The sequence below is a fragment of the Zootoca vivipara genome, chromosome 6 (assembly GCF_965207765.1).
Source record: "Zootoca vivipara chromosome 6, rZooViv2.hap1.1, whole genome shotgun sequence".
NCBI classification, from domain to species: Eukaryota; Metazoa; Chordata; class Lepidosauria; order Squamata; family Lacertidae; genus Zootoca; species Zootoca vivipara.
In genome coordinates this window covers 38489783-38503292 of record NC_142589.1, presented here as the reverse complement: position 1 = coordinate 38503292, position 13510 = coordinate 38489783, and the positions used below count along the sequence as shown (strand labels likewise).

The 13510-nt window shown below is 43.7% G+C and overlaps 1 protein-coding gene across 2 annotated transcripts in view; it reads right to left on the bottom strand.

The window, feature by feature from the left end:
* Positions 1 to 8406, bottom strand: part of ZCCHC14 (zinc finger CCHC-type containing 14) — a 35577-nt gene extending 27171 nt beyond the window's left edge. For both annotated transcript variants that reach the window (XM_035117493.3, XM_035117494.3), the window contains exons 1-2: positions 6591 to 8406; positions 1748 to 1871 (exon numbers count right to left, since the gene is read on the bottom strand). In XM_035117493.3, coding sequence (XP_034973384.3) covers positions 1748 to 1871; positions 6591 to 7154 — 688 coding nt within the window. In that variant the 5' untranslated portion in view covers positions 7155 to 8406. The remainder of the gene's footprint in view (positions 1 to 1747; positions 1872 to 6590) is intronic.
* Between the last annotated feature and the right edge of the window lie 5104 nt (positions 8407 to 13510).

The window sequence follows — 13510 nt, the reverse complement described above, 5'->3', positions numbered from 1 at the left end:
AGACTTCCACTGAGATTTTAGAATGTGAGATTTTAATAAGCAACCTGTAACTCATTCTGGTGCTATGAAAGGTAAGTTTTGCTCATTAAGATCTCACATGCTAAAATCCCAGTGCAAACAGAGAGGGCCAGACCTATATAGATCCACCGATATTGGAAATGTATGCCCTTGAGGTATGAAACATACAAACTATGAAAAACCACAGAACAACAATAACTGGACTTGAGGTAACAATGGAAAGCAGCTTACAATTGTTTATAAAGTGGGACTTAATTGAAACATTGGACATTCAGTACAACAGTGCTTTGCCCTACATGCTCAAGATAGGCTGTCAATTCAGAATCTGCCATGTAGGTCTCTACCGAAGTGGGCAAATACAACCTGGCTATTAATTCCACTTGCATGAACTAGAAAAACTGAAAGCAGATTTGTACTTGTTTGAGACATAAAGCAGCATAAATAATAGCATACTTCCTTGTTTTGATTCTCTAAATCATTTAATACTATTATAATCTTTTAAAGACACAATGAGGAATGCAAGACAGAGCCATGGAAAACACACCTGCACATCAATACAATAAAAAATAGCAACTCCTGTAGCTAACCAGAAGCTCTGGGGGCAAGCGCTACTATAATTGTTGCTGTTACAGAACTGCCACAGAGAGGTGAGAGATTGTTGCACTGGAAAATAAATAGGGAATGAACAATGCACTTTCCTTTCCTTCTGGATTACCGCTGGATTGTTCACAAATATAAAGCCAAACCAGGAACAGCACGCTTAGAAAATTAAGCATTTCCTGTTTTCATTAAAACTGAACTAAACAAAGAATTTGGATTCACTAAACATTTTACTTTCAAGTAAGTATTAATAGAAATGTTTTGTCTACTTATAACTAAGGTCAGTTCATTGGCCAGGTTCCAAAACACAGAGTCAAGGGACAAAGGACAAATAACTTGGCTTCTGCTTTCCAAGTCTTTGCTGTAGAATCATCATTCTCTCTAACCCTGGCACAAGAGGGAAGTTTCAGCACACTTGGAGAAAGCCAGAAGTTTGCAGAAGTACAAATCCCATTTTAAGAAAAATCCTAAATGAGGTTTGAGCATGCTCAGTCACCATGGAATGCTGGTGAACTACTGGGGCGGGAAGGGGGAAGAGGAAAGGAAGAACAGAAAACCAAGTGGGAGGGGAATTGGAGTATATTGGAGGGGAGATTACTAACTGGAACTCCACACTGCAACATTTTGTTGCAAATCCAACTTTTCAACACCTGTGCATTTTCTGAAATTGCCAGTGGTTTCAAAAGAATTGTTTTAATCATTATACAGGAGATACGGAACACAAGAGGCTTATTCAATACATAAAAAGCATTACTGGTTATACTACACAAAATATAGATCAGAATTCCTTCCAAAGGACAATCTGCTAATGTCTAGTTGCTATTGGAGACCAAGTCCAGAAATGCAAAGAATGGAAATAATAGAAATAGTAGAATTGGAGTTGCAAGAGACCATAATAGTCATCTAGTCCAACGCCCTACCATGCACATGAGCATTAAATACTAATTTATTGTCAGGCATAATTTATGTGCATCAGTTTATCTATAAACTGATATTAATTCAGCACTGAATGAGAAACACCACACTTTTTCATCTAGAGTCAATTCTTAAAATATTTTAAAGCAGAAATATATCTTTTTCTTCAAAAATAGTACTATACAGAAATATCATGCAAAACCCGTAGATGCACCTTTGGAGTGTTTCCCTGAAGGCCTCTTGGGTAATGACTCCTCAATGGAATGTGCTGATGTATGTAGTGCATTTTCTAAACTGTTACCGATGTTGTTTATGGGGGTCTCAGATCTTGGAGTGACCTGGGAAGGAAGAAAACCACAAGAAACAAACTAGTCAGTTTTATTTCTCCAAGTCAGAATCTTCTAATAGCCCCATGGTTATTTATTTGAAAGCAACTTTCCTATTTATAAGTTCCTTTGCATTTATGGTATGTTATCATACCCATGATGAGGATCCAAAGGATATTACACTATGAGGTTTCCAAATTAGGATTCAGTTCAAGATTTGGCATTGCACATGAACCAAAACAATGTGAACAACCTGAAGACTCTTGTTTGTTGGAGCCTAGCTTGCATCAGTTTACTACTGTTTATCCTAGTTGCAAAAGGGTACCTAAATTCCCCAAGATTTCATTTTTTGGATGTAAGCCTGACTCTCATTTCACAACCAACACAAGTTCATCTAATACAATGACTCACTTTCATAAAATACACATGAACAAAAGGCCCCAATAATTTCCAAATGCAGCACTTAAGGCTACGAATGTTATTGTAGCTGGGGCTTAATACAACTGTAACTTTTTCCTCAAATCAATATATGGTTGATATTCCTCAGAAGGAAGAAATGTAGTAGAACAATTGTTTACAAAATCGGCTGTGTTTTCTGAGGCCCTTCCCTTTCTTAAAGTTACAGAATGCAACTGTTGGAACATAAACCATTATATACACTGCCTTACTATTCATTGTCCTCCCAACTTCTAGACACAACAGGACATTTGCACACAACTCACATTGGAGCCAGCTAGTCCATGCTAGGACCCGCTAGCTTGCCTACTCGCCTATTTCTGAAATGTGGCCCCAGCAGGATCCCAGCAAGTTATTGCTCCTCATCCAGTTACACTTGCTTCCAGTGTTATTGGTCTCCTAATATTCTCCACCTGCTTTCTTAACAGCATCATACTCTGTCTTTCTCTATGTCTTTCATCATCCCTGAGACACAGAAACATGTGCACCAAAGCAGCCCTTGCCCACCCAGCATTACTGTCATAAAAAGGTGTTGAAGACCAGTATTGGTTATTTCTAAAGTACACCCCACTCACTGTAGTAGTGTTAGCCTAAATGTAATTGTTTTAAGTAATCCAGGCATCAACTCTGTATAAAAACTGTTATCCACTACAACTGTAAACTGAAGGCAAGAAATAGCATTCATCGCAGAACTGGCTATCCATTAAAGGTAAAGGTACCCCTAAACATTAGGTCCAGTCACGGACGACTCTGGGGTTGCACACTCATCTCGCTCTATAGGCCGAGGGAGCTGGCATTTGTCCGCAGATAGCTTCCGGGCCATGTGGCCAGCACGACTAAGCCGCTTCTGGCAAACCAGAACAGCGCACGGAAATGCCATTTACCTTCCCGCCTATTTATCTACTTGCACTTTGATGTGCTTTCAAACTGTTAGGTGGGCAGGAGCTGGGACTGAACAACGGGAGCTAGGCTCTGTGGCTTAGACCACAGCACCACCCACGTCCCTGGCTATCCATTAGCATCCTGATGAACAACAGGAACTTTAGTTGTTGTTTACAAGAAAAGTGGGTAAAGATAAACTTTGCTCTCAAGGAAGCAAACAACTGGATGAATGCAGGCAACAAATAAAGTCAAGACTAATAGCACAATCCTAACTTTGTTTACTAAGAAATAAGCACTACTGAATTCAATGGGGCTTACTACCAGGTAGGTGGGGTTACAATTGCAGCCTAACTTATTCTTGTGTTGGGTTTCAAGGAGAACGTACAACAAAGTATCATCAAGTAAAAGAAGCTAACAAGCAAAGAGAATAGTACCACAAATATCTCTTTAACAGATGTTGCTTCTGTTAAACCTCCACTTGCTGGAGAGAAGGTACACACGAGGGTATATTTTCTATAGCAGCAGCCTGCCTGTAGAACATTCTTCCCCAGAAGACCTTTCTAGCTCCTCGTGTGTTAAGTTTTTGTCACCTTTTTTCTTGCTATATTTTCTTTTTAAAATGGATCAGTCCCAAACTCTTACCTATGATTAGGAGATCAGCATCATGCTCCTTCCTTCCCTCCTTCTCCTGTGCAAATCCCACCTTTCATTGTGTTTTAAACATGATGTAGCATTATGCCAGCCTAAATATTAACTAAGATTAATACTAACCATGATTTAGAAATGGTCTGCAAATCCTGGTTAAAGGGTGTCAGGGATGGCATTTAAAGGAAGCCATGGAAGGGGAAGTAAGTATGTGCAAGAGAAGGAGGGAACATGTCTATCCTTAGCATGCAGCATGCTCCTGACACCAGGAATGTTTAGGTGGCTCCAAGGCAACATTCTAGAAAGAACTGTTGAGATGGTTCTCTTTTCCCCTTTTGACATTCTCAGGATTATTGATCGCTGTAGGGTTAAGTATTGCTGTTGATATATTTTAATAAGTAAATTATTTGTAGAATCAAAGCATCTGAAAAAGCATTGAAGATATGACATTCATACAAGCCTATTTTAGAGTAGCTTACATTTTTCACCATTAGTTTTCCTGTTAGTGGTAACTGTCAAAGTTCACAGAAAGTATGAAGAAAAAGCACTCTTTACTTCAGTAGGTAATAGGGAAATTTTTTGCACAACATAATGCCTTTAAAAAAGTTGGTCAGACTAAGGCTTGGATGGGAAATCTATGACCATAGATATGTTGTTGGACTAAAGCACAATTATATGGATATTTAATGACGAACTGTATTCAGAATAGGACAAACATTCCTTTTTAATACCTTATTGTGATTTTAAGATGTGTCTGAGAAGGCATTCATTGAGCCAGAAATGAGTACAGTACCAGGAATCTAAGGCACTATACTTGTTTAACATTAATTAATTTTTATTGTCCTGTTGCATTTGTTACTATAGTATGCTATCATGTTTTTGATACAGTCATGAGTTAAATAAACACTGAGCAAAGATGCTTTATTTTCTGATTTATACCACAAAGCCCACAGGATGCCAAAAGGAAGCTCTTTTTTGGTTTCTCCTCCGAAGGGATTCAAGTTCAGGGATTCCCCTTTCAAAGCCCACAGCACACCTTCTGGCTACTTCCATGAGTCCCAACTATGACAGAACATACATCTTACAATCTACCGTGTAGTGTTTCAAGCTAGGCCTGCACTTTTTCTTCTCTGTGGTAAAGATTTTCATACAAATGTATTATGGTGGTTTTCTGACACTTGAGAGTATTGGACTTTACAAGCGCATAAAGAAGCCTCACATCTAATAGTATTTGGGATTTGTATGGACCATCCATTTAACAGGGACTGCCAGAGAATGTTGCCTGTTGCTCATCTAGCTACAGATTGAATCCAATAGCGCTCTCTCTCTCTCTCTCTCTCTCTCTCTCTCTATCTCTATCTGTGTGTGTGTAGAGAGCGAGAGAGAGAGAGCACTACCTGTAGCTGGTCTAAAAATGTCAGTTTATTCCAATAAATGAAGTTTTATTCTTTGAAACAAAGAATACAAAAAATAAGAAGTTTACAGGAAGGATAGATTGGAGTTTATGTTTCTTAAATATACAGAGACTTGGAGCTATCAAAATTCACAAAACAACACATTTCACTGTTTTATATACCAACCAACAAGCAGGTCTCTCTCTCTTAAACACACACAGAAAGCATTGTTCTAGCAAAGTAAATATTAGCTATCAGATAGATGCTTCCATTCACAGACCTATCAGTCTCAGAATGGACCAGTTTGTGTCAGAGCCCCTGAACCAGAACAGTGAAAGCTCTAAAGGATAGATCCTTAAAAAAGCTTCACTTTTAACATATACAGTTTATTGACCTGTCAAGTTTACATTACAAAGCCACAGTAACAAAAGCAAAGCTTGCCTTTGGCCACTTCTGATAAGTCTCAAAACTCCTTTATATTATACCACTCTATCAGCACCTTACCTGGAATATAAAATCATTCATGCCTCATCTCTCCTTACTGATGCTACATATTTTGACACATGCGAAAGTGTCAAAATAGCAGAGTGACAAAACCAGCACACTAATAAAGGATGCCTGCAGGAAGTAACTTTAACCTGTGGCTCCAAATCACATAGAATTCATTCAGCTATCTTAAATCATTAAATGAACAATTTCAAGCACAATTATCATCCAATTTTGCTAAGGGCTTTAATCGCTTTTACAGCTAAATGGAGACAATATGAAATGTTGAGTATCACTGGACAGACACTTGCAATTAAAACAAATTCCAGTCCCCATTTGCTCCTCAAATGCCTTTTGCTCTCAAGTCCCTTTAGCAGGACCATTTAATAACTCCATCTGAAAAAGCAAATACTGTACTTAGGTCTCCAGAGTAAAACAGCAGGAAACTCTTCTCTTGGTCTATCTAAAGATTGGCTAGTGCAAATCAGCTATACACTTCACAGAATGACCATTGTTTTACTTAGGACCCACATCTGAGCAGCTTCTGACCATTAGGCATGGGACTATCTTACTAGAGTTTTAAAAAGAACACCAACTATTGATCTATAGAAAGAGCATCCTAGAAGAAGAGTGTGTGGATGCACATAAGAGAATGGAGTTTGACTACTGGTGAGAAGAAGGGAAGTGGGATAGGGAGAAAAGTGACCTTTCTGGCCCATTGGTGAAACTAGCCAACAGCCACCGTAAACTATAGCTGCAAGACACTCTTTCTCAGCTATATCCTAATAGGCAGATACCCTCCTCCCTGAGTATTATCCCTGCCATCTCTACAGTCCCTGGAAGAGAAGTCCCTGGATGTAATACACACCTTGTGGCAACCAGGACAAGTTCCCATGTTGCTAGCTGTGGGAGTGCTGGGACTCTTGCTAGTACTGGCAATGATGTTTTGGATCTTGGTGAGCTCTTGCCTCAGCACCTGCTTTTGGTGGAAACTGAAGGCAGGATGGTTGGAGGCCATGGTGAAGAGCAGCAAAAACTCATCCCCAGTCCGGCCCTCATTGAGCTGCAGTCCATAGTTGTTGATGACAGAGTCAATATGGGTGAGGGTGCGGAAGAGGACGCCAGCTGCTTCCCGGTGGGATGAGCCCAGGAGTGCAAGTGAGACCAAGAGCTTGCTGCGCACCACCTCATCTGTCAGGTTGGTGAGGCTGCCCAGATCAGCTGGGTTATTGGCCTTGATTTCGGAATCCCGCAGCGAGTGATAGTCTTTGCGGGCCAGGTCCTCTAGGCAGGCTCCCAGGAAACGTAACTCAAGTGGGATGCACAAGTCCAGCAGGCCACAAAGGAACTCCACTCGTTGAGGAGAAGGCAGCTCAGAAAACCAGCGGTACACACTCTCTCTCTGCAGTCGTGGACACCGCTTCTCTACCATGCTGCTAGCTACTGCCACCAGAGGCAGCAGAACCCCCCAGGGCAGAGGGTGACCAGAGACGTGTTGCACAGGAGGGAAGATTGACAGAGACTTGGCTAATAGGGCCTAGCCTGAAAGAGGGGTTGTTTGTTGGTTTGTAAAAGGAGGCAGCACAGATAGCAATACTGAAGGGAAAGGTAGACAGAGCGCCCCCACCCACCACCCCCAAAAAGAAAAAGAAACTAGGACTGAGGATCTGGCTGCTAGTAAAGGTGCAGAGACCAAATTAATGAAGGGTGCAGGACCTGAAAAGGAAGGGAGAGAGGGAGGCAGAGCAGCTTCTGCAAGGCTGCAAAAGCGGATAAAAGTAGAGGACCCTCAGAGATGGGGCCAAGCACGAAATCAGAGCACCCCAATGGGGGAGAGGGAGAGGAGAGAATAGTGAGGACCCCAGCAGAAGGCCTCGATCGGAGGGCCAAAGGGGGCCCTAATCAGGTGGGGGAGGGGCGAGGGTCTTCCTCAACGGGCTGATGATGGTCGAGGCTGGAGGAAAGGCGGAAGAGGAGGGCGGCGGGCGAGGGGCTGAGGTACCCCCCCGGCATGAAAAGGAGTAGTAGGGAACCGGGTGGCCTTCACGTGTTAATCTCCCCCCTCCTCAGAAACAGAGGCTCAAGGGGGGGAAGGGGGAGGGAGGGAGCTGAGGGAGGGCCTAGGCCCGTTATTTGGCGGATGAGGAGTGGAGGCCTCCTCTTGATTTCCCACCCTCCTCCTTTCCCCCTCACGGGGCGGCTCCCTCCCTCCGCCTCAGCCCGGCTCTCTCCATCCCCCTCTCCGGCTGGGCGGAGGAGAAAAGCCCGCCGCCGTCGCTGCTCACCCGCCCTCCTCCTTTCTTCCCTTGTTTTCCCGTCAGCCGCCGCCTCCTCCTCCCCCCGGCGGCCAATCCACCCGCTTCGCCCGGCCGCCGTGCCGTTTCCTCCCCCGCCTCTCCGGTTCCAACGGCCACTTAGCACGACAAAAGAAACCTCCGCGGTAGGCAATAGGCGGAGGTACACACGGTGCTGCTGCTGCCGCCGCTAGTGGTAGTGCTGCCGCCGCCGCCTCCTTCGCCGCCGTTATGTGTGGTGAGTGTGTGTGATTCCAAAGGCGGAAGGATCCTGCTTCGGCTGGAAGTGAATAGACCAGGCCGGCTGGGAAAGGAGGAGGAGGCCGGGACTCATTCGCGCTCGCTGCCCCGCCCACTTCTCCCACTGACGCGTCGCGATTGGTCTGAGCTCCTGCACCTTTCCCTTCATCCCCCACCTCAGCTCCGCTGCCCTCCGCCGCTTTCTCTCAGCTCTCTTCACCGCCCACCTAACGGGAACCACTCGCGGTGCCGCTGAACATCAGCGGATGTCAATCACATCCCCAAAAGCCCCGCCCTTCAGCGTGTGGCGATTGGGCCAGGCTCTGATGGATGGGCGTGGCCGCAGAGGGTCTGTTCCTGCGCGTGTTTGGGGCACGTGCTTGCCTTTGCCTTGGTATGGCGGGGAAGAAAGAAGCGCCTCGGCCAATAGGGGGCTGGGGCCGTGGTTGCTTAGCAACAGGGAGATGGGGCTAGGGAAAGCCTGAATCGATAGGGCAGAGGAGGGGGAAGTTGCTCGTTGATGGGACTAAAGATGCTCTGGTTGCCTAGCAACTAAGGCAGCCGCGGTGACTGGGTCAGTTGGGAAGGGGTCTTGAGGCTGTCTCGAGGAAGTGAGGACAAGAGGGAACAAATGAAGAAGTTGGGGTCCACATTGGACCACCCTACACCTTAACATGGTGGAAAGAAAGGCCTATGTAAGTCTTCCACAACCTAGTCTACAAAAACTTTGCTTGTGCCAAAAGAGATGCTTGATTAACAACAGGCTGTTGTTGTTTAGTCGTGTCCGACTCTTTGTGACCCCATGGACCATAGCACGCCAGGCACTCCTGTCTTGCAACAGGCTAAGATGTCATAATTCTTATACTGTATGTCAGGCATAGACAAACTCGGCTCTCCAGATGTTTTTGGGACTACAACTCCCACCATCCCTAGCTAACAGGACCAGTGGTCAGGGATGATGGGAACTGTAGTCTCAAAATATCTGGAGGGCTGAGTTTGCCTATGCCTGCTGTATGTGGTATACCACCTATGTGGTGGAATGGAACCAGTGAGGCATAGTTATTTCAGGATATAAATTCTGGAGGAGGGGCACCAGCAACAAAACTCCTTAAATGCATTGGTAGCAGGTAACCAGCTGGGGAGGTGGTTCAACCTTGAATGATAAAAGAGTCAAAGGTATCCTAAAGGAGTTTGCAGAGAAGTTGAATGTTGTTTTTGCATTTCTCTTCACAGTAGATTATTGTAATTATTATTATTATCCATTAAATTTGTATACCACCCCTCATCTGAAGATCACAAGGCAGTTTACAAAGAGAGAGAACACAAAAATAATAATAAGATATAGGGGAGATCCCTGTGCCTACTTTTGCAGGAATGGAATATGAGGAACTGAGTGGTGACAAGATGTTCCAGGCTAGGGCGATTCATTGTTTCATACCAAGTGGGCCACAAGAGTACAGTACTTTGACATGGAACCCATGGGCCACACACTGCCTTCTTGTGAGGGGGGAGTGAGGCCAAAATCTTACAACCCCCTGCCCTCAGCCCTCCTCCTGTCTTCCCAAAGGTGCCAGGCTTTGGGAAGGAAATGCAAGGCTCTGGCATGGTCCTAGAGCCCTCCCATCTCCTTCCCAAAGCTGGAAAGCACCAACTAGGCTTTGTGAAGAGGCAGGAGGACTCTAGGACACTGTTAGAGCCCTCACACCTTTCCAAAGTACAGTGCCTCACTTACCACTTTGGGAAGGCAGGCAAGGGCTGGTGTGTGTGTGTGTGTGTGTGTGTGTCTAATTTTGCTTAGGACCACTAAAAAGGCATTGGGGTACCCTGTTCTAGGCCTTGTTGACAAATTAAAAACTGACAAATCACTGGGTTTGGGTGGCATCCACCCAAAAGTTCTGAAGAAACACAAGTGTGAAATTACTGCTCTCCTAACAAAAATATGTAACTTGTTTTTTAGATCAGCCTTCATACCTGAGGCCTGGAAAGTGGCCAGTGTATTACCATCATAGCTGCCAAGTTTTCCCTTTTCTCGCGAGGAAGCCTATTCAGCATAAGGGAAAATCCCTTTTAAAAAGGGATAACTTGGCAGCTATGATTACCATCTTTTTTAAAGGAATCCAGAGGAAGTCTGGAAAATTATAGGTTGGTTAGCGTATCTCTATTCTGGAAAAACTACCGGTAGTGGAAATCATTAGTAAATATACAATTGCCAAGCATATATAAGAATAAGTTTTGCACTTTAGTGATCATTCAGACAGTGACTGAAAATAAAACCACTAATATTACACAGTACCATTATACTAATTTAAGGTGCAATCACAAAGAGATGTATAAAATTATGCATTGTGTAAGAAAGTGGATAGAGATTCACTGATAAAACTCAGTGGGGCCATCTAATGAAGCTGAATTTTGGAAGATTCTGTACATATGGGCAAGATTCTTTTTCCCACATATGTTCTCCAGACTGATCTCACATGACTGAAAGAGGCCAGCTGAGAAGACTAACCCTTGTAGGAAACAGAAACACAGGGAAGCACCAAAGTATGACAGATGTGTGTTAGAAATTTTAAAAGGGGAAAAAGTAACATGGTTTTAAATATTTATATTAAAAAAGGGAGACTACTAACAATGACTAAAATCATGCAAAGCTACTTCTTTGGCACATTCTTTATTCTCTGGTACATCCTGATCAGTACCCCTCATTTGTGTTTCCTCTCAAAACAAACTGCTCCCACCGCCCAGTAGTGTATTAAAGGGTCAATAAGCAGTGGCGTCCTGCAGGAATCAGTATCAGATATGTGATATTTCAGTTGTTGACATACACAATGATGGCCACCGGCTTTCATTTCTTGAACAGGGAACTGGACAAATTAATGGAGCAGGCAAATTAGCTGTGAGCCTCTAAGTTAAGCAGGCCTGGCTAAGTGGAGGCAGTGTGCTGTGGAATAGCAGCCGCTAGGCTCATACCTTAGAGTTTGGGTCCATCTTCAACTGCAGCCATATCCAATGTTAGTTAGGGCTGCCATATTTCAAACAGTGAAAATCTGGACAGAAAAGTTATTGAGCTTTTTTGGGGTTCTTTTGCAAAAATAAATTAATTTTGAGCTATTTTTATTGGAAACTGGCAAAACCAGCTTCCATATCTCCGGATTTTCCCGGACATTTGCCTGATTTCCACCCAGACACTGCTGCCGATTGCAGTATTCTGGATATGTCTGGGAAAATCTGGACTTATGCCAACCCTAATTAGTATAAATGTTTTGGTTAATAGCTGACAGTGAAATCAAACACAGAAAACTTGATTTAAGATGGGGCCTTTAGTGCTAATGTCCTATTTCCTATTTTGTCTGTTAGGATTCAGCTTCATGCTGTGCATTCTCTCAGGTTAGAGCAGGGACAGCAGCAGCAGCAGAAGAAGCAGAAGCAGCTGCAGGTGAAGGTTCTTTCCTTCATGCCCTGCTTGTGGGCTTCCTGGAGGTACTGGTAGAAACAGGATCCTGGGCTAAAAGTGCCCAATTTGGTTTTATCCAGCAGGGCTCTGCTTATGTCCATATGTGCCATTAATGTATAATCATCACCAACAACAACAATTAGAGGTTAAGGCTAAAGAGCTCAGGAGGAATGCAAGTCTATGTGTACATGATAGTGCCATCTAGTGGAAGTTTTATAGTAGCGCTCCACAATCCCCCACTTTGGTGCTTTCCATCCATACTGGCAGTGCTTTTTTCGCCCTGGGGGACGTAGGGGTACGCTGACCACTAAGCATTTTGTGAATCTAAGTTTGGCCTCATTGAGAGGCAGTATTTCAATATGAGTAGGAAAATGAGAGTACCTCTAAACTTTTTTTTTAGAAGAAAGCACTGCATACTGGGATAGCAGGAAACTAAACTGGGAAGAAAATGCTATATATTTAATCAAGTACTTAAATAAAAGGTGAAGATGCATATACTGTAGTTACAAAGTGAAATACAAATAAATAAATAAATCAAATTTCTGTTTGGTGATTACAGTAACTGCAATACTGTACATATAAAGATGCACAATATGTGTGTGTGTGTGATATCGTTTAAGAGCGCAATACAGGTACGCGAGCACGCTCATACATCAGCAAAAAGTTGTCAAAGCTTGTCATACAGCCTTTCATGTGGGCATCTGCCACTCTAGTCCAACAATTGTGTATGTTTCGAGAACAACTCCTGAGACACTTCTGGTTACCTGAACTGCAAACTTGTATATAGGCTAGTTTCTACTCTGTTTAAAACATGACACGACAGGTTTGGTCACTTCATTATGGAAACAATTGTGTGGCCTTCTAACATCTGCTAGTCCACCGTGCAGACAGAACGCTGGATGAGAGAGGCCTTTGGCTGGACCCAGCAGGGCTCTTCTGATATCCCTGGAATGACTTTAAGTCTTAAGTCCCCTTTGAACAGATATCCAAGTGAATACGTCAAGGATTGCAATGCAAGACACAGTTCCTTTAAGATGGAGGACCTCTGTTTCACCATGTCTGGAGGGACAAATCCGGAACCTATTTAGACACCACTAAGCAAGGTTGCTTACAGAAATACCTTGCTTACATCACAAGGGTGAGGAAACTTTTCAGCTCAAGGGCTGCATTCCCTTGTGGACAGCCTTCTGGAGGCCACATTCCCATTCGTAGGCAGGGCAATGAATGTGACTCTTAACCTTTGTACCGTCACCTGTAGTCCAGCCATCCTAATGTTCTGCACATACACACACCTCCCCAACAAGGCAAACAAGAGGCATTAAGAGCACCAGCTGATGAGAGTTGTAGTCCAAAACATCTGGAGGACACCCAGTTGAAGGCAGACATCCATTTCAGGTTGCATAACCTGAGAGCGATGGCTTCGCCTTGCAGCAAGCTGTGTTTTCCATTAGTAACCACATTCCATATGAAAGAACTTCAGGAATCAGTTTCCTTTTTTTTTTTTAACATAATTTTTATTGGTTTTTACAAATTACAAAAGATGGTACATACATAAACACCTTTTCCACCTTCTTCCCACCCCCCTCCATGGGTCCTCCCCTGCCACAGAAGTATCCCACGCAGGTGATCAGTCAGAAGTGGTCCATTTTATGATTGGGTTTCTGTCCTCCTCCCCCTCCCCTGCCCCCCAAGCCCCCCCCTGCCACCAGGGAGCTCCAGTGAACCAGGGCAGTACGCAGGAGTTCATCCATCCAACCATCTATTGTCATACCAAAAAAAAAAAGAAAATACAAAAAGAGAAAA